The sequence below is a fragment of the Mercenaria mercenaria genome, chromosome 12, assembly GCF_021730395.1.
Source record: "Mercenaria mercenaria strain notata chromosome 12, MADL_Memer_1, whole genome shotgun sequence".
Lineage (NCBI taxonomy): Eukaryota > Metazoa > Mollusca > Bivalvia > Venerida > Veneridae > Mercenaria > Mercenaria mercenaria.
In genome coordinates this window covers 18,720,807-18,743,040 of record NC_069372.1, presented here as the reverse complement: position 1 = coordinate 18,743,040, position 22,234 = coordinate 18,720,807, and the positions used below count along the sequence as shown (strand labels likewise).

Below are 22,234 nucleotides of genomic sequence, written 5' to 3'. Positions count from 1 at the left end.
CTCGGAATTAAGTGTTTGGATTGGAAACAAATAAGAATCGTGTTTGCCACTTTATAGGGATTTCAATCAGCCTAGATGTCTAATATTATCTGACAGAAAATCAATGAAATCTTTGATAGGAGTTAGAATCTGGTTCCTTTTCCCCCAAAAGATGTTATGGATTACATACAATGAAGACTTCAGTTGCCATGGAAACATAAATTTGGAAAAAGGATATTGCACTGTCTTATCTTCAGTGATTTAGAAGTAAATGTTCTCAAAATAAATGGCACAAATATCTTTTCATGAAGATTCCGAGTTGATAAACTTCATTGAGAATTGGCATGTCATCAATTCCAGTTGAGAATCGGGGAAAATATCGAAGAAAAAAGAATGGTGATTCGGATCCCTTGATTAAGTTGTATTCTTTAAGCAGATATAAATGTCTGTCTAGCCGTTACTCTATCAGTGGGGACATTTTCACAAGTTTTGGTGTTAGAATCTCAGATTGGCGATATCGTCTGATTGGTTTGTTATTGTCTTTATGTAGCAAGTTGCCAGTCCGTGCTTGTCAATATTTGTGATAAAGTTTCTTGCAAAACATCCTTATTTGAACCTAATAAAGGTTAATAAATATTAAACAGCCTTATATGAGCTTTGGTATTGCAGATCGTCTTTCTGACGCCCTCTGTTTATCACGCTGCCGTGTTGTTTTTGTCTACTGCCCCGCCTGCTCAACACAACAACAAATTGCTGATTTAAATTGCATATAGTTCTAATGAAGTTTGATGGGTTATATCACATGCCACTTTCCCGCCCATATTCCGACCTGTGTTGCATCACGTTCGGTTGATTATAAGGATACATACTACGAACTGGGTGCAATATTTGAAACAAATTTTCACAACAAAGTTTAAAAAAATCTTGGCTTTTCAGCTGTACTAGTTATTCCCCCTTTATCACATATTGTGTATGGAATGTCAAGCGCATTCATCGCAGCCTACTGAAATTCATAAATTATTCGCTAGAATGGATTTTACTAGATTCCTGTATTATTTTCAAGAATAGGTTACTGGGTACAAAGGTTTTACATTAAATTGAACGTTTTCTTAGCAGTTGAGAGTGTAATTATACTGACAGTAAATGCATGTAATGGCTGTATCATGCTTATATTCATTTAAATCATGAAATTTATTTGTACGATACAGTTATTGTTTGGATTTATGCAGTGAAATCTGTAAGAAAGTTCTTTGCGAACAATTAGAATGGCAGCAGCCAGTCAGAATGAAATAGCAATCTCGCTGTGACTGAGTTGGTACTAATGAGAGGTTATGAAATGTGTAACAACCTTCGGTCTCTTCAGTATAAGGGGAACTCTTATTATGACAGAAGCATTGAAGTCGTGCATACATAATGTCAGTTCAACTTACTGTGTGGAGCTCTCTCATTTGCAGAAATGACTGTCCCTATATTAAATGAAAAATAAGATGCAGCAGCAATTTTGATGCAATGCTATTTTCGTCGATACCACAGTAAGCCTAGAGGAACAGTGTTCCGTACCCTTATTGTGCTGGACACGATTGAATCTGCCTTTGCGACCAGTGTAGATCATGATCAGCATGCTCATCCGTGCAGTCTGATCATGACAGTTGCACTGTTCGCCATTCAGTCAGTACCTTTTTTTGTAAGCACCCCTTTTAACTGTTTATGGTACTGTCCAAATTGAAAGATGGACAAGTTCATTATAGATACACTCGAAACCCGTTATAACGCTTCTCGATATACCGCGGTATTCGTTATAACGCTGTATCGTCTTGGCTCCCGAATTTTAGAGGGTAAAAAAAAAAAAAAAAAAAAAAAAAAAATTAAAAAAATCGCGGATGTTATTTAATTTGATCATAACCAGCGTTAAAACTACATCAAGTACGTGTACATTAACACCTTTCCATGACAACTGTGACAAAAATCAATCGTCTGCTAGCTTACTTGTTTGCATATCGCCTTTGTTAAAGTTTCAATACATGTAGACCTGTGACAATTAGGCAATCAGTACCGTGTCAAAATTAAACTGTTTGCATTAACAAGCGTGGAAGATCGGTCAGTCAACTATCAAACCGTTTAAGTTTGCACCAATTAAGTGGATGACATTAACACTCGAGTGAATAAAAATCGAACAACAGGCCCAGTTTTGTAATAAAATGCAGCCGTTTTTCATAATCATCATTCTCGGTTCGTCGGAATTTGCGAAGATTCGACGCACTGAAAGCCATATTGAGAATGTTCTCCCTTTTTAATATCGTATATTAACGACGGCGATTTAACAATTTTCTATCTTATTTATCGATTTTCTTCATGCATTCAAAAATTTTTTTTTAAGACTGTCCGCGTTTTTTCTCTTTTAGTTACATAAACCCCCAGTGCAATTGCATTGCGTATGTAATTCTCATGACATCGCACTCCTCACACAGCGTTATACATGTTTACTTCCGGGATAAACAATTTCAACTTTCTTTTAGAATCACGACAAAATGAGAAGATGACACAGCGTTATAATTGTTTTAATGTATTTTTCAGTAGCATTTAAGGTAAATAAATGTCCTGTTTATACGATTCTTATTTCTTATTAACATAAAACAGCGTCCAAAATAAGTCTAATACATTACCGATGGGTGGGGTATTGCATTTACCGCTGATACGATCAACCCGCGTTATAAATTTAACCCCGCTAGATCCGCGGGTCTCGAACCTTGGACCCCGATGACAGCGTTATAACGGGGTCCTAGTGTATTTAGCAAGGTAAGGGTTATCAGATCCCTCATATCAGCTTTGCAACTCTCTTTGTTAGCCCACCATCATCAGATGGTGGGCTATTCAAATCACTCTGCGTCCGTGGTCCGTCGTCCTTCCGTCCGTCCGTCCGTCCTTCCGTCCGTTAACAATTTCTCGTTATCGCATCTCCTCAGAAACTACCAGGGGGATTTTGACCAAACTTTGTCAGAATGATGTATTGGTACCCTAGTTGTGTCCCCCTGAAAATCAGACTGGTTCAACAATCTTTTAGTGAGTTATGGCCCTTTGTTTATTTCTATAATTTACATAGATTTATATAGGGAAAAACTTTGAAAATCTTCTTGTCCAAAACCACAGAGCCTAGGGCTTTGATATTTGGTATGAAGCATCATCTAGTGGTCCTCTACCAAGATGATTCAAATTATTTCCCTGGGGTCTAATATGGCCCCGCCCTGGGGGTCACTTGGTTTATATAGACTTATATAGTGAAAAACTTTGAAAAACCTCTTGTTCAAAACCACAGGGCCTAGGGCTTTGATATTTTGTATGTGACATCATCTAGTGGTCTTCTACTAAGATTTTTCAAATTATCCCCCTAGGGTCAAATATGGCCCCGCCCTTGGGGTCACATGGTTCATATAGACTTATATAGGGAAAAGCTTTTAAAATCTTGACCTAGTGACCTACTTTCACATTTCTCAAGCTACAGGCTTCAAATTTGGACCACATGCATAGTTTTGTGTACCGAAACAACCTTGACCTTTACATTGACCTAGTGACCTACTTTCACATTTTTTAAGGTACAGGCTTCAAATTTAGACCACATGCATAGTTCTGTGTTCCGAAATAAAATTTGACCTTGATTTTGACCTGGTGACCTACTTTCACATTTCTCGAGCTACAGCCTTCAAATTTGGACCACTTGCATAGTTTTGTGTACCGAAATGAACTTTGACCTTAAGATTGACCTAGTGACCTACTTTCACATTTCTGTAGCTACAGGCTTCAAATTTAGACCACATGCATCTATAGGATTGTGTACCGAAACAAACTTTGACCTTGACATTGACCTAGTGACCTACTTTCACATTTTTCAAGCTACAGCCTTCAAATTTGGACCACTTGCATAGATTTGTGTACCGAAATAAACTTTGACCTTAAGATTGACCTAGTGACCTACTTTCAAATTTCTTAAACTACAGCCTTCAAACTTGATGCACATGCATAGTTTTGTGTACAAAGAACTTTGTCCTTGAAATTGATCTAGTGACCTACTTTCACATTTCTCAAGCTACAGCTGTCGAATTTGGACCACATGCAGAGTGTTGTGTACTGAACTGAAATTTGACCTTGAGCTGGTCAGTAAGTCTTGAAATTTGGAATACTCAAAAATGGCACATTGGTGGGCGCCAAGATCACTCTGTGATCTCTTGTTTAACTTCTTATTTCTGTGATACCTTATTAGCCAAACTTCCGAAGACTTCTTTTGTCTTGTTTATACAGAAATATTAATTTGATCGGAAAGCTAACAAAATCTGTCTGTATTGATGATTAAATTTGATATATGGCTGATTTGTTAATCCTGAGTACAATCTACTTTACTCCACACTCATCTGTTCAATAACCCACATCTCCCAATGACAGAAGCCATTGTTAATGACAGATTTGTTACATAAAAACTCTTCAATGGTGGAAACCAAAAATGTTAAGGATGCAAGGCATTATGTGTGAATTGCCTCTTGGAGGAAAACAATTGTTTAATTTCCACTGCAAGTACAGATTGGTAATTGTAAGGAATCAATTCATCTGGAGATATTGCAATCCTGAAATGCCTGTGCTCCATTCATTCATATTTGTCATTTTGACTGATCAGTGCTTGTCTCAAACACCGTACAATACCGAGAAACTTATTTACTTTTCCTAGCTCCTGGAAAAAACAACAATATTCTGATAGATTATAGGCTGCTAGATCAATACTGGTGAGGGAAGAGTGACAAGACCTTTGTAATTCGTTTGAATCTTTCTCCATGAATTGCCGCTGAGTTATGAACTGGGGGTATATTAATTCCTGGCAATCCAATTCTGCTGACGTATAAATTTTGTCATGGGTAGGGAAAGTTAGGAATTAATCAGTATTCTTTTACTGTACCATTTAACTGCAGCCTTTTACGTAGGGCCTTAAGTGTTAGTAGCTCATCGTTACACTTTTATTTAGCACTTCAAATGGATTAAAAGACAGACATTGTCAGCTATGTAGATAGTTCATCCATCTTCTTGAAAAGTTTTGAATTTTTAAACCCCTACCATGCTAAATTTCTTAATGTCCATCTTCCAATTTGGACAGAACCATTAACTGTTAGAAGGGGTGCATACCAAACAGATACTGACTGAATAGCAAACAGTGCAGATCATGCTCAGACTGCATGGATGTGCAGGTTGATCATGATCTACACTGGTCGCAAATGCAGAATATAATGTCAAGGTCAGAGGCAAGGGCACTGATTCTAACCCTGTGTCAGTTGTGCAGTTTAAGGGGCATGGGTGTTTCACATCTGCAAATCTCGTTTTATCATTATGTTCAGTTGTGTTCCATTGTGTGTGCACTGTAATTGGAGTAAGTTTGCTTACTTTTTCGTGTTTGTGTTACACTAATTGTTTTACCAGTCATGTTGCGTGATTGCTTCTTATGCGTGAAATTCCTGATGTGCGGAGAAGATATACCAAATAGTAATGTTGTAGAATAGAACTTCAATTCTTTAGTAACATCCTTTAGTGTTATGTTTCTATGCAATGGTTTCAAACCTTTTAATAAGAATTTTCTACGTTTTTCTGCTCTTGCCAAGTTATCCCTGTACACCAGGAAGGTTCATCATCATTCCTTGGAATTCACAGTGTCTCCATCTTTGAATGGACTGGAAAAAAGAAAAGAAAAAACAAGATTTTTCGATCTCATTAAGTGATCCCATCTAGAGGTTTGATCAAGATGGATATATCTTATTACTGGAACATTGACAGTTTGGCCCAGTATCAGATAAATCACTGGTCAGTCAGACAGTGTCATTTATCACACTCCAGGATTCCTGGCAGATTTGTTTAGTGATCTCAAAGATACACATGTATTTATACACATTGTTAATGTTTCTTATATACAATAGAAAATAGTCACAGCAGTATAAAATCTCTCATTTATGAAATTAAATACAAATATTCGGGAAAAGGCACATGAATCATCAGTTTGAAATGAGCAAGAGACTGACAAACACCACAGCAAAGTGGACAAAACACCTGAAAAAAATGAAACTGGCTACATGTAATGCCAAGCAATAAAATAATACCAGTAATGCTGACAGTGAACACTTTGTGAAACAATCTGTGCGTTCATGTACAGCAAGGTGTTTAAGACAATTGTTCTGCACTTGTCCAATGCAAAATCTGCCGCAATTTTCCAAAATTTGCGCAGTTTTAAAGATTTCCATTTCTAAAGCCAATAAAAGCTGATACCCTGTACCTCGCAGATCTCAGTAGCACATCTTTGCTATACTGCTTGACCCCAAGAGTACTTTGTCCACAAGAACCAGCACCACTTAAGTGTTTCCTTGAGAACTTCTAAAGCTTTTTCCATGGGGTCTAAGTCTGTCTGATGTTACTGTAAATAATCCAAAGGCTGTTAAAAAAGCGACAGATTTCATCAGTTCTGCAGGATAGTTGACTGAAACAAAAACACATCTGAGCCATGCCATGGGAAAACCAACATAGTGGGTTTGCGACCAGCATGGATCCTGACCAGACTGCGCGGATGCGCAGGCTGGTCTGGATCCATGCTGGTCGCACACCCACTATGTTGGTTTTCTCATGGCACGGCTCATCTCTTGTCATTATAGAGAAACACAGGAAAGTGTGCTCCACAGCATTTTCCATTAATTACATACCGAGCAATAAAATGACAGGTAATTTGGCACGAGAAAATAAGTGCAAGAGAAAATAACTTTGCACGAGAAAAGAAATGTGCACGTAGTGATAGGCACAACGGACTGCATTTATTTTAATCCACTTAAGTTTGATTTAAGTACGGACTGGGCCATGTAATGTATGTATCTTTTATTGGAATCGTTTTCCTTCAAATCAGAATTAACTACATCCGAAGTTGTACAAGCACAATATGATGCAAGTGATATGTTTATTTTCAGTTGTTGTTTATAGATGATCGGTTTAGACAGTTGGTGCGTTTATCTTCTCCAGCAGACTTCTATAGTTTTTCGACTATTACTTACACAGGAAAAAGCTATGAGTTTTTTTCCCCGCTGTTTTGTAGGAAGTGGGGAATCTGGCATGGTTTCATGAAAAAAATTCGGAATGTAAATGATGGACATAAAGGCTAAACTGATATTTATTTCATGGTCTACCCTCTCCTCCCAGTATTTAGACTGGAAAACGGAGATTTCTCCAGATTTCTCCTGTTTACACCATAGGTGGACATTTTCTTCATCACCAGAAGGGTGACTGCAATTATTAATGATTTTGTTTTTCATTTTATCTGTTTTCTGCAGTGGGGCATTTTATCATAGAGGCTGGCAATCTATTGAACATTTGCTGGTGTAGAATAGAATTATGGGAATAGAATCGAGCCAGGGTTGTAATTGCCTGCAATTAGAAGGGTAGAAATGCTAGAAATAATTATGGAAAAATGTTGATGAGTGTTTGAATATGTTAAGCTGTCAGTAGTAAAACACAAGTCTTGTTAGGCGGTTCTGCAGCAGGAAAGAGGAAGGAAGGAAAATGCACTAGGGTTATTAAAAGTAATGTTAGGGTTAAAAAAATGATGCCAATAGGCACTTCGTTGTTACGATAGAGAAAAAAGAATAAATCAGAGTTAAAATTCTAAGATTTTCCACACAAAATAGCTGAAAATGGTTGAAAGTACATGTACTGCTATTTATCTGATTAGTCAAGCTTGTGATTTTCCAGGACTGGTCCTGCATGATTTCAGGCTTTTGGTTTCTAGAGTTCCCTTTAACCCTTACCTTGCTATATTTCTATAATGGACTGGTCCATCTTTCAATTTGGACAGTACCACTTATTATTCAAAGGGGTTTTCACTGAAAATTTACTGACTGAATAGCGAACAGTGCAGACCATGATCAGACTGCACGAATGTGCAGGCTGATCTTGGTCTACACTGGTCGCAAAGGCAGAATCATCTGCCGCCAGCAGGCTAAGGGTTAATACATGTTTGTCAAAAAGATACTGACTGAATGGCAAACAGTGCAGATTTTGATCAGACTGCACAGATGTGCATGCTGATCAAGATCTACACTGGTCACTTAAGCAGAATCAATCATGTCCAGCATGATAAGAGTTAAATGAATGCCAGGCCTGTTAATAAAAAGGCTGCGTTTAAAGAGTCACCATTACCTTAAACAGCCTTCTTTATAAGTAATTAGGACAAGCTCTAACATCATAGAAAATATAAAGATTTGGTCTCTGTTATATGCAAAATGTAGTATATATCAGGAGTAATGCAAAAAAAAACTTTAATGGGATAGAAAGTAATTGCCAGCTAATTAGCAGTATCAAGTGTGTTTAACCACTTCCTGTATTTATTACAGTTTCTATGCCACAGTTAATCATTAATGTGCAGTTTAATATGATACAAAACCCTTAAAAAGTACTTCAAATCCACAGGGACACATGCGATAGACCATGTACCATAAATAAAAAAATATTTCTCGATATGTATTTAGTTCTGACTGTTTATAGAATGAAATGTTGCAATACTCCAATACTCAACCCCTCTTAAATAATGAATATTTCATTTAAGTTCAAATTCAAATTTAAATGTAGATGCAGAATTCCATGGGTTTTTTTTCCAAGCGTTGAATATGAAATAATGATTTGTTTGTTTGTTTTGGGTTTAACGCCATTTTTCAACAGTATTTCAGTCATGTAACGGCGGGCAGTTAACCTAACCAGTGTTCCTGGATTCTGTACCAGTACAAACCTATTCTCCGCAAGTAACTGCCAACTTCCCCACATGAATGATCAGAGGTGGAGGACTAATGATTTCAGACACAATGTCGTTTATCAAATAGCCACGGAGAACATCAGCCCTGCCCGAGGATCGAACTCACGACCCCGCGATCCGTAGACCAACGCTCTTACCTACTGAGCTAAGCGGGCGGGCATGAAATAATGATGTTTAATTTATGTTCATAATTGTTGAACCGCAAATGTAAATTAATTTTAAGCCCAGTTGCTACCTTCCCAGAATATGCACAGGTGCATAAGTACAAGGGATGCTGTGTGATAATAAATTTATTTACAGACTCCCTTTGAAGTTGTCTTTTCTTTGATTACCTCTCCTTGAAATAATTAAATTTCATTGAATTTTTCATGAGAGTTATTCCAGAAGAAGACACCATTCCTTATATCTTGATAACTTTTCCTAATAGTTTTCTTCTTTTGATATATTTTGTAGAATTTAAAAACATTGCGTCAGTCCAAATCAGGTTACATGCAACATTCTGATTGGTTATGTCAGTACTTACTCATCAAGATCTCACAGAAGCATCTCTCAAAGTCCGAATGAATCAGGAGCTTGTTTGGTTATTGATGAGGCACTTTTCTGTTTTTATCTTTACTTTATTGTGGTAAGCTTTTAAGCTTTCATTTCCCATCAGTCATTGAGTTGAACAGGTCCCTAAACTCATATTTAAGCTGAGTTTATAGCAGATGCCCCTATCTGTCATGTTTTGTCATAAAAATGTCTCTTAGTCAGGACTGAAACCATCATGTTCGAACACATCAGGAAGATTGCATACAAGTCAGGAAGATTGTGGCTTCTTAAACATGGTCAGCGCTGTTAGAGTGGTAACAGTCAGAGCTGTTGTAATGGTAACAGTGGTCATAGCGGTAACAATGGTCAGAGCTGTCACATTGGTTTGCAATGGTCAGAGCTTTAACAGTGGTTACAGTGGTCAGAGCTTTTCAAGTAGTTTAAAGTGGTCACAGCTGTCACAGTGGTTTGCAATGGTCAGAGCTGTCACAGTGCTAACAGAGCTCAAAGATGTCACAGTTGTAACAATGGTCAGAGCTGTCCCAGTGGTAACAGTGGTCAGAGCTGCCACAAAAAAAATGAGTTTTTACCATGATAAATCAGTGCAAGTTGAATCAGTTTTAGTGCAGAAATTGTAAAGAACCAGATGCCAGTAAAGCCTCTAGGGGACCTATGTTTACAACATCTCTAAACATACATAGCATATGGACAGAACTTGATCTAAATACAAGATGCAGATTTCTTCTTTTCTCCCAGAAAATAAGAACTAGGCATTTATAATTTCAACCTAAACCTGCTGTAGTAATGATAGGGAAGATAAAAATTGATTACCAAACCCTACTTGAAGAGATCTGTTTTCTATGGATATTGTTATATATGCCTGTATGAAAGTCTTAATGTATTTCGTTTAATGTTTTCTTGATACCCTAATCTTTATACTTTGGTTAAAAAAGCAGACGGAAACCCTAGGGGGTGCCCCCTTGTCCTGACAAGGTTAATTCTTTTAGCAGACAACATGGCCATTCCTTGAAATAATTCTAGAATGTATAGTATACCTATTTCGACAGTAGGATTTTAAGTGCAAAATAATTAAATTGTTGATTATCCCTGCTTCTGAACTTCCTTGTATTTCAGTGGGAAATATTTGCATTGAATAAAATAATTAGAAATTGAATTAGGATACAAACATTCTTGAATTAAGTTAGCCAATCTTCACAGGGATAGTGTTAAAGAAATTAGATATAAAATGAAAGAAAAGGGACAAGACAAAGTTGTATAAATACCAAGGATAATGTGACAGATTAATTCTCCGCTGTCTTTCCAACCTTTCAGCCGTCAGTGTGTAACAAACGGCAAACAATTGAGTTTTGCCAAATTTGCGGCAGCAAGGCTTTTTTCAACAATATGGCTGTCAGTCATTTCTAAGATAAATTTTTTTTTAATGAGAAAATCAAGTAATACTAGTATACAATCTCATTTCCGTTGGCATCTATTGAATGATGAAATGCAACATTGGCGATGTATTGATCGCTCGAGCATAGCGGCACATTTTCTCAAATATTCATTTCATTCCGTGCAAGATATCTCAAGCAAGTTGATTATTTGTCGCCAGAAACACAGTCACACTCTTATGAAAGATATTATATCTAGCTGTCGGAAGAAAATGAAGTATTGACTTTCGATCATGAGAGAAAATGTGATTTTTGCTCCGCATCGAGGAGTATTGATGCGACTGGACAGCTTTAGTACAGAACAATTCAAAATTCCATTAAAGGAGAACAATGAAGAAAGGCAAAATCGGTAATGTTCATGTCAAATTTTATGATTTTGTCGGGGTTATTCACTCTGAAGTCTGTCCATCTGTCAATAAAAGTATTGTTTGCTAGGTTTTACAGCCTCGGAGAAAATTTTACTGTCAGCTTGCATACTTTCTTTAAAACATTTCTTTATGCAGCAAATATTTTATATATACATCGTAATTTACCAAAGAATTAGTCAGCAGCAGACAGTCTGTTCTTAACTTCCTGTCTAAACACTGCAACAAAATTTAGATACCGTAATAATTTCATACATGACACACAACCTTAATGATGAGAAAAAAAAAAAAATTATGCAAAGATATGCACATAGTCATATATAAATATGTTACAAGACTCCTGATATTAATTTGCATCTGACAATCGGCGCATCGGAAAACGGATTGCATTGCGCAACACTTAATGACACGAGCCTGTAATACATCTCCTTCAAACATTCCTCGGTAAACAAAACTTCACAGATATAAGAGATGCTATTGACAGCATCACATTTTAAGTAGGGGTAAAAAAATATTGACAACAGATCTTCTCGTATAACTCCGATACATTGTTAATAATTCTGAAAAATGGGTCTTGTTTGTTAATGGTATTCCAAATGAAACTGAGATAACAACAATTTCTGTTATATTGTCAAGTTTGTTTCGGCGTAAGTAATAATTGTAGATGGGGTTGTCACGTGTGCCGTATGGATTTTCCGCTGATGAACCAGTTTCGAACAAAATGAAGACATTGGAAAACACATTATATGCAGTTCTATTAGATTATAGGAAGTCTAAAACGTGCTCATGTACAAGACGAAATTCAATTAACGCCAATTGAGAACTGTCTCAGAAACGCTTCCAATTTTCTTTGTAGAAAATTATAGCGGTCTGCCTTGGCCTGGTGATTTACAATTTGTGTCACATTCAGTTAGGTCACGCTAATCAATACGCTAGAATACATCCTTCAAGAAAGTTCATCACCACTGCTGCTAATATTGCGAGAAATTGCATAAGCATCTGGACAGTCTTTTAAGACAAACGTTTTTTATTTTAAAGAATCACTTCTGAGAATCACATTCGGGTAGTAAAGATTTTACTGCAAGCACTATGAGACGTTCTGTATAAGTGGATATATTAAGAGGGTCAAAAAGTTCGCGAATTAAGTATTGCAGACGAATCACTGAAAACTGAAGTGCCAAAGCTGAGTTTGTTTATCTTTACCCGACTGTAATGACAAATCTTGGTGAACGTAGTAATTTACGCTGGCTGATATTTTTACGTATTTGTTGAATTCGGGAACATTTTCCACATTGCGAACATTTCAACTTATACAGTATAAGTGTATATAATATCTCCCTAAGTGAAGTTATTATAAATAGCATACACTAAATTTTTCAAATTGCTTATTCGTAATTTAGGAGACAAACGTTCTGAGGCCAGTGCTGTGCTTGACTATTCAGTTCAGTGATGGATATGAAATTGGACCATCACTAGATGGAACTGATGTGAAAGTATACAGATTATTTTATGTATTTTAAGAAAAATAGTTGTATTCAAAACACAACATCTCAATGGTAGACCATTAGCAGATTGAAAAGTTTAAGAGGAATTGAGTTAAGGACGTCTTAGAACGATCCATATTTGTTCCCCTTCATCGCCATACATCCCTATGGATATTAATGTTTCCACTTCCCAAATTGCATATTTATCTAATGTTATACGATAGAGCTCTCTGTATCAGTTCAATTTGATTTGTTATGTTTTTGGTTCCCCGGGGGATTTTTCTGAGATTGATATTAAACATTAAACTAATAATTACTATGGTTACATAAGCTAGGATAAAATACTGGTAACTTACTGTTATACTAGATTTTTGTTGCGCCCATTGTCATGGTAAACCTGTTCAAAGGTGCTTAACATACAAGGGCAGCCACACATGAGGCCATTCATCCACTACTAGTACAGACACGGAGTGATCTGACCAGAGAGACAGAGCGTGAGAAAGCTTCCTGAACAGAGTGAGAAATCTATTAGGTACAGACTTGTCTGGCTAACTTAGCCTAACTCTTCGCAAATAGACAGTGTGCCTGGTGTGTAGCACCTATATACATGAAGCTGTCTTTCCTGGGAAGAACCAGTACTGGCTTTTCAGTTAGATGGGAGACACTTGATAGCATCTCAGAAATCTCCAGTGCCTGAACTGGGACTCGAACCCCTGACCTCTAGACTGACAGTGAAGCTTGTTACCACAAGACCAACAACTACCTGAACTTGAATATTTGTCTATGTAAGTGAAGTCACCTTCACATTATTTGAGAATAACTTAGAGGTTAAGTTTTATCATACCTTACCTAAAGGGAGATTACTCTAATGACTTTACGCAAGGGAGATAAAAATTTGGTACAAAAAAGGGAGGCAATGATTGAAAAGTATCAAAGGGAGAGAATAATTGTTTTCCTTGAGTTGTTAGCCTCCCTTTTACTTGATTAGAAACCATTGAAAGGGTATTTAGCTCCCTAAGTGTTTTCCTAATTAAGGAAATTAATCATCATGCTTCCTTCCTGGGAAAGAATATCGATAGAAACACAATAAACTCAAAACTTTTATTAATTGTTTCTGCTGGCTAAAAGACTATTCACTGGAAAATGATTTTCACACAAATTGGTATAATGAGAGGAGCTATAATCAATAATAATTCTAAGGACACATCCAGTGCAGCCATATCACCCTGCACTGCCAATTAACAATTAAATTAGACAAAAAAATCTTTTCAATCAATCTGGGACTGCCTTTGTACCAAATGGAAATGAATGTTCAGTCATTCACATAAATCAGTTAGCTAGATAGTAAAGTTTTTTTTTCTCCTTTGAATAATGAGTGATATGAAATTCCGAACTGCTGATGATATGAGGAAAAAAGGAGATAAGAAGTATTCCTTTAGATAAACAGTGGCTCCATAGGAGTTTCTAGATAATGGACCAAAGATCTGTATTAATTTCTGCCGATGAAAATGACTGGTATCGGAGGACTGATTGTTGAAATCAGATTCGTTTATTGATTTGTTTACACGGTAAATGCATTATACTTACTATTTGGAAGAATTTTTGTTTTCCACTCGTATATTCACAAGTTTCGTGACAAGTTTGTATTGGCGTATTCGATGGTATGTCCATCACTTCTCATTAAGCACCAGTACTGGTTTTTCCAGGAATCGGGACTAGAGAGTGGTTCAAATAAGCTTAAAGCTTTCATCACAAGCTAAAATAAATCGGTATAAACTAAACGCAATTTCTGTTTTACTTCATAATAATACAGATCTTAGCAAATTTGTGAAATAAACTGTGTAAATTTGAAATGTTTTGTGCTATTGAAGATAAAGAAAATGATTAAGATATCAAAATTTAAATTGACTTATTAATGTATGAGAAAAAGTTGGCCTTGTTTAGTGTTACAAAAAAAAAATAGAAAAAGGTTTTATTTAAAGTGTAAACGGTACTTGGAGCAATGACACACAGAAGATGTTAATTCGGTGTTAAGTGATAATATGATAAATTGTCATAAAATGTCGTAAATTGTAGTGAAATTTTTTGCATTTTCTTTATTAAGAAGAGGATGTCAACTCAACAAGAGTTATTTCTGTATTACTTTCAGTTTTGTGAATTTTATAACGGTAGAGAATATAAATCATTATTGACAGTTATTGTAGTTCGTATTACCGTAATGCACTTAAAGATCTTTTCTTTTCTCATACTTCATTAAGTGCAACATTTGTTCATATTAAATTTCATAACAATGTCTTAACATGCTTGATTTTCTCGGATCAGTTTGGTCTTTAATTGACTTAACTTGTAAGCCAGTTAATGGCAAATATCCTTGCATTTTATTATAATTGATTGCTTAAAAATATACTTGGTAAGAAAGGAACCTTTGTCTCCACCCAGTGTGACTGGATTTTGTTTTGCTTAATTGACAGAATATAAAACGCAGGGAAAAAATGCCATTTCCTACAGGAAGTCTTTGTTCTCGCAATGCCGTCCAAGTGCAAGCAATGTTTTCCTGAGTGTTTTTTAGAATAAAAAGAACAATGTGACCTATGGTTGATTCATAATGTAGTGTCAAGGTTACACTTTCTGTCAGACATCTTTAGTTTTAAACGTTTATTTACATTAAAACCAAACTGATATATATAGTTGAAATACGTTGTACTCCACAAGCTATCCAAAGGTTCAAAGCATTTCTGTCTTCACTTGCTATTCATGAGGGGAAATTGTCTGCATCCTTTGTGGGAACACATTTTAGTTAGTACTTGAAAAGTGAACCCGGTCAGTATCATGGTTAAACCATTTTCTAAAGTACCATGGCTGAGAGATTGCTGGCCCCAGGTTTGGCAGTAGTGTCAATTATAAATGCAGTCAGCAAGATCTGTACTGTTTGTCAGTATTTTTTGGTAAGCACCCGTTTTAACAGTTAATGGCACTGTCCAAATTGAAAAATGGACCAGTTCATTATAGAAATTTATCAGTGTAAGGGCTAAAATTCGGAAATACTCCCTATTTTAGACATCTACTCGATTATATTTAAATTTAGACTGTGCCGATTTTTTCCTATGAAATAAGACATATTGATCTCTGAAAACTCATTTGCGGGTAATGTTGTTTCATTTCACATTTATTAGTAAAAACACATTCTCAGCAGGAAAATTGAATTCCATTACGCCTGAGGTTGAGAAAGATATGTTCAGAAATAGTCTTTAACAGTATTACGCTCCAGGAAATTTTATCTTTTATCATCACTAATGTTTTCTCATCTGATCCCTTGTTAAATATCTTTCTGGGTTTTTTTCTCTATATGATTTAGAAGATGGGGTGTAAGCCAATGTTAGCACTATAATGAACAAACACATATTTGAGCTTGGCGTTAACGTTGGTTTTATGAGTAAGTTAGGAGATCATTTTGAAACGATAAATTCTAAATTGCAGTCGGATGAAAATTTAGACATGTGTTTCTGTATTGATAATAAGATTTGAAAATGATAACAACAACAACAACAACAAAAGTTTGTTACAATTTTCCTTTCAGCTGTCAACTGTAGGAAATAATATCTATAATGAATTAAATAGAAGTGTTGGAGAAAACCTTTTTACATTCAGCTCCCAGCTAGAAGAATAGAACTTTCAAATATTTTACATTTGTCACCTATTGTTCACTTGGCTGTTTAAAGCCATTTTTCATTTTCAAATTCAGACAGTTAAACCAGTAGTTTGGCAAGTTGCTTGTGTGCTGCCAGGAACACCATAAATTACATGCACAATTTCCGAACACTTACAAGAATGTGTTTCCCTGAATGAGCCATAATTTAATCAACTTCTCTTTCAAACCTGTTGAACATTTGTCTTCAGAATGGTGAAAACAATACAGTATTTTCTATGACAAATGAGCCTTGGAAGTGAAGTTGTGAATGTTCCCAACTTGTAATCCAAATCACTGACACCTTGGCTGCTATTGGTGGGGTGGGTGCAAACTATGGTATGGAAACTGGTGTATGCTACTGAAGGAGTAGTCTGGCTACCGACTAGATACTCTTTTTTTTTTTTTTTTTTTTTTTTTTTAGAAAGAATAATTCTTTTATATATTCTGACTTCATCAGTCTTGGCTCTGATTATCTGTTTTGAGAAGAAAAGGGACATAATTATACAAAATTTGAATAGCCTCAGGAGTTATCTCCTACGAACAAAACATAGTTATTACGGTCTGAACACAGACTACTGAAGGAGCGAAATTTGATAAGAGTTTATGACATGCAACTTAAAAGTTTATGCTGTCTGAATGTATTTCATATACCTGAATGGCTAATTTTTATCTGAACCCTGTTCTCCTGCTCAGATAACTGACCTCTCTTCTGCTCAGATAGCTTACCCCTGTTCTCCTGCTCAGATAACTGACCCCAGTTTTCCATCTCAGATAACTGACACTACTTCTCATGCTCAGATAACTGACCTCTGTTCCACTGCTAAGATAACAACTGATCTCTGTTCTACTGCTTAGATAACTGACCCCTGTTCTGCTCAGATAACGGACTTCTGTTCTCCTGCTCGGATAACTGACCCTACTTCTCCTGCTCAGATAACTCTGTTCTACTGCTAAGATAACTGACCTCTGTTCTACTGCTAAAATATCATTAAAATGCACCACTCAAACCTTACACTCTTGTATTGTATGCAATAAGCATGTTTGAATGCCTGCCGGGTATTTTGAAACAATTCCTAAAGACTATAAAGCTTTTGTTTATGATTAATGAGGGGGAAAATTAATGAAAGCAGTTATTACAAGGGTTAATAGGTTTGAAATATTTGAGTGAAATTTACCTCATTAATTGTGATTTATGTTTTTGATGACTTCCATACAGTTCGGGTTCATTGTTTTACTGCATATTTAACCTGTAGCCTGCTGTTGGCATGTGATTCTGCCTATGCGACCAGTGCAGACCAAGATCAGCCTACACATCCATGCAGTCTGATCATGGTCTGCACTGTTCGCCATTCAGTCAGTACTTTTTTGGTAAGCACCCCTTTTAACAGTTAATGGTACTTTGCAAATTGAAAGATGGACCAGTCCATTATAGAAATGTAGCAGGGTAAGGGGTAACCTGCAGCCTGCTGTTGGCAAATCGTTCTGCCTTTGTGAACAGTGCAGACCAAGATCAGCCTGCACATCCAATTTTCAGTAAACACCCCTTTGAATGATAAGTGGTGCTGCCCAGATTGAATGATGGACCAGTCCGTTTTAGAAATTTTCAAGGTTAAAGGATAAGTAGTCAACAGGCTAGTTAGTTATTAAAGTAAAGTAAGGTAACCTTCATGCTCATTTGTTTTCAAGTTATGAAAGTTGTAGAGGAGTTTTTCATTCAATGTTTATAGCTATAAATTGATAGAAAATCTTGACAACCCATTTAAATACATAAATCCACCCACTCTTTGTTTTTATAAGCATACCTTGAGAAACTGTATGCTTAACTTTACATTATTTTTTTTTCAAATAGCAGTTAGGCAGTTACATAACAGGAAAAGACTGCCAGATGATTTTTTTCTGAATCTAGCTGCAGCTCTGATCTGTGACCTTTTGCTTGGCAGTGATGGATTCAGACAGTCTCTGTCGATATAATTAATTGAATAATTAATTGAATAATTAAACAATGATCAATTCTACAAACTATAAAAACTTTTAAATAAAAATAATGGCAGCGGAGACTGTCAAACAAGTGCAACCGTTCTGTTGATTATCGATTGAACACTTTAATAAAGTGACGCCCTGTAATAATTTACAATCGTACAGTCGGAAATGGGATGTCCTTTCATGATTTATACCCATACAAATATTCAACCAAATATATTTAATGAAAATTGATATGGGGCTATATTTAGAAAGATTAATCACTGAAGGCTGTTGATTTATGATATTTATATAAGACTTTGCCAATTTTTTTACCTAATTTAAGAGACTTGAAGATATTAACTGATTATAAAGGAATATCAGTGACACAATCTTTATAATAATAAATTGAAGATCTTTATAGATCTGATATCGATCATATTTAAAAATTACAAGATATAAAAAAAAGGATAAATATGCCATAACCTTAGGGTGTAAGGGATGTAACTCTGGATAGAGACACTAATGTTGATATAGTAGTGGTAGAGTTAGCTCCCATTTACATTAGCATCAGATATTGAATAAAATTTGATAATGTACCATTTTTCAGGTCCCTGATTTCGCTGGAATCGCAAAGGAGACATGTATGTTTATGGGTAAACTCCACTCTAGTATAGGAAACTAAAATAGCCTAGTCGTGTCTTAGACAGATTCTTGGTCGTTTTTTTTTTTTTTCGAGAAGATAAAGAACTGCTTAAATTATGTATACCTATTGTATTTTGATCTGGCAATGTTATGTATAATTATCGCCCTTGTTGTAGCTTTGATAATCGTTTCTGTTCATTTACTGCAGTGAACTCCTCAAAATGGCGACTTAGAGAAAGAATGTCACGTTTCTGTAAAAAAAAAAGTTACGCATTATGCATGACATTAATTTTCATGGGCGTCGCAAACATTGTTTCGAGTCAGTTTCATTGTAACTGACTCCTTTTTGACAACATCTTAGTTTAATTATAAAACTCGAAAGCCGCTTGTTGTTTTGCTTTGTTTAGATGGAATGGTGGCCATTTTGAGGAATATAGTGGACAATATACAGTTGGTGACGGAATTACAGTGTTGAACGTTTAGAAAGTACTGTATATAACTTCACAGTTACGTAGCTATATTATGTCTCTTTACAGCTGTCTTCGCACCCTTAATATTCCAACTAGGTCATGTGACGCATGTTTTGTAGAATTTCTGGCATGCCATAATGCGGAACTGGTCAAAATATTGTTTCATTTTGTTGACTACCTATCGGCAACACGTAAACTTGCACATACTGCTACTGTTTTAGATGTACCAACTATTAATAAAAATGTCTCGGCAAAATTTGCTTGTAGAACGGTAGAAATACTGTTTTAGATCGGTGTTGATAGTTACATTATGCAGGAATTGGTACGCATTATATCAGGGAATGCTGATTTACAGGAAGATATAGTTAAGTCTTTGACTGCTTATTCGATAGAAAGCTTTTGGAATGACAATGTGCACTCTGTTGATAATGTAGTTTAGATATACTTTTTTTACCTCTTGAAACATTTATCTTTAACTATTTTAAATGCTGGCAGTTTTAGTACAAAACTCGTTATCTAATAGGGACCACTGTAAATATTTTCTTTAATAAACTGGTAATAACTTTGGCAATGTTATTACATTTTGTTACTGAAAATGTATCATCTGCAAAATCTTCAATTTATTTTGAAAACTTTATGAAGCCAACCTTAAGTATATCATTTAAGATGCTCAAGTTGACAGCGGTTACGAGCTATTGATGAAACGCATGTCTCGGCGAGCAGGTGGTTAGAAATAGCAGTCGCAAAACTGTTATGTAGCTAGAAAGTTTTGGTGCTATTTTAGGCTTGGCAAAAAAATGTCAAGGATATTGTCCGTTGAGTGTTTTTGTAAGGTCATATACGTAATTAGGTACAGCAAACAGATTCTAAAAATAGCAAAATTAAATTCAAAAGAATCGGGCAAAAATGCAAATGAAGTACCATTTTTTTCATTCATAGAGTGTGTTAGACCCCTTTTTCCATAATTATGTTTCTCTTAGAAATATTTTCAGTAGCAAATGTATTAGAAAAAAAACACATTATATTTTACTCGATCAAAATTAATATTTCTTACCCAGTAAATTATCTCCCTTTTTTTGCACTCCAGTGCTAGGTTTAAATCTGTAGAGGTAATTTTAGTATGGAAACAACATAGAAATTGGTATTGTTGAAAATAATTTTACTCGTAATAATTTGAAATGGCAGAAAATATTATAAAATAGCAACTAAAGGAATATGTTAAATAGATACCTTTGGACACAAGTTAGTCAAGCCGAAATAAATATTTTGAGCTATATGCTGCAGTAAATGAATAGAATTTGAAATTTTCAATGCCGATTTGTGTTAAATATGAACAAAATTTTTACATGAAATAATTTCAGATGATTCTTTTTGATTTGCAGCAAATTGAATTTTACTTGGCAGCAGGCAGCTAAGTTTATAAGTCTGGCTACTGTTTGGAAAGTTTCACCCTGTCTGGGTACTCTTTGGAAAGTTGTGCCACCGTACAGTATTGTGAACTGTTATACGCAGTGTATGATGAAATGATTGCATTTTATTTGCAGGTTTTGGTTTTGTCACATTTGAAGATGAAGATACAGTGGAACGAGTATGTGAACTACATTTCCATGAAATCAACAAGAAAATGGTTAGTGAAATACTTTCGACTTGAGTCTCAACTGAAATGTAGAAAGTGAAAATAGTCTCAACTGAAATGTAGAAAGTGAAAAAGCTTTAAGCTTTTGTAGCTTTAAGCTTTTGTAAGTCATTCTCAAGAATGTTTGTAAAGAAGCTTGAATTTCAGAATAAAATTGCTGTCCACTCTGTATAACCTATTACTCACAGCTGGTGCCAAATATTAGCTCCCTTTCCATATGTATCCTAAAACTACTCAACACATTGGGTGATTGTAATGTCCTTATAACAAACTGTATTTGAAAAGAAGAAAAGAAAGAGAATTAAGTTGATACATATAGCAAACCAAAGATTGGAATTAAAGAATACAAAATGTAAGGGTTGTTGTATTTTCTGCTCACAACAGGTTGAATGCAAGAAAGCGCAGCCAAAAGAAGTGATGTTGCCTCAACAGTTAGCTCGTGGTCGTGGTATTGCACGAGGTAATTATATTGCTGTGAATTTATTACAGGGCCGGGGGAAACATTTTGGTACAACTAGTAAAGTAGACATGTAATTTTATGATTATTGTAGAAAATTCTGTTGGATGCCAAAATGTGCAGGCTGATTTTTCATTTTCTTTAATGTTTTGTGTTGAAGATTGAAATAAATTATTTCTGAACAAAGTCACAGATTTCTGAGCAAAGTCACATAATTATTTTCTGTGTCTCTGTTTTGAAAAAGATCATAGTTTGCCTGAACATTTTGTGTGATATTTAAATCTGTAATCCATTGCATAAGACCTTTTGCCATTCTGTTGCTAGGAAACAGTTCTGCATGCTCTTTTAGGGTCATTTAGTTCATGTAACCATGGGAACCACCAATCTTACAACTTGGACAAGCACAGATTGCCTGTGAAAAAAAAAGCTGTCAGATCACAAAGCAGAAGAATAAATATGCCACATTTCTGTAGACTATTATAATTTTAAGTGTAACATATATATATATTTCATGTGTTTTTGTGCATGACCATTGTACGATAGAATTACTTTAATGTTAAAAATACAAAATACCCACGGTGATGTCACTAAAATTTGGCTTGAAAAGGCAAGAGGTCATGCAAAAGGGATACTTTAGGTAGAAATTTCAGTGTTTTTATTCTTTCATGAAATAGATTATTGTGCTGTCACTTAGCTTATAAATGGTGTTTATACACGGATTTTGACAATTATATCAACTAGAGATTTAATCACTGAT

The 22,234-nt window shown here is 35.5% G+C and overlaps 1 protein-coding gene across 4 annotated transcripts in view; it reads left to right on the top strand.

Annotated features, from left to right (window-relative positions):
• The window catches only part of LOC123533149 (RNA-binding protein Musashi homolog 2-like), a 115,126-nt gene that overhangs the window by 67,272 nt on the left and 25,620 nt on the right, over positions 1 to 22,234 (top strand). For all 4 annotated transcript variants that reach the window (XM_053519340.1, XM_053519339.1, XM_053519342.1 and 1 more), the window contains exons 8-9: positions 20,929 to 21,011; positions 21,405 to 21,480. In XM_053519340.1, coding sequence (XP_053375315.1) covers positions 20,929 to 21,011; positions 21,405 to 21,480 — 159 coding nt within the window. The remainder of the gene's footprint in view (positions 1 to 20,928; positions 21,012 to 21,404; positions 21,481 to 22,234) is intronic.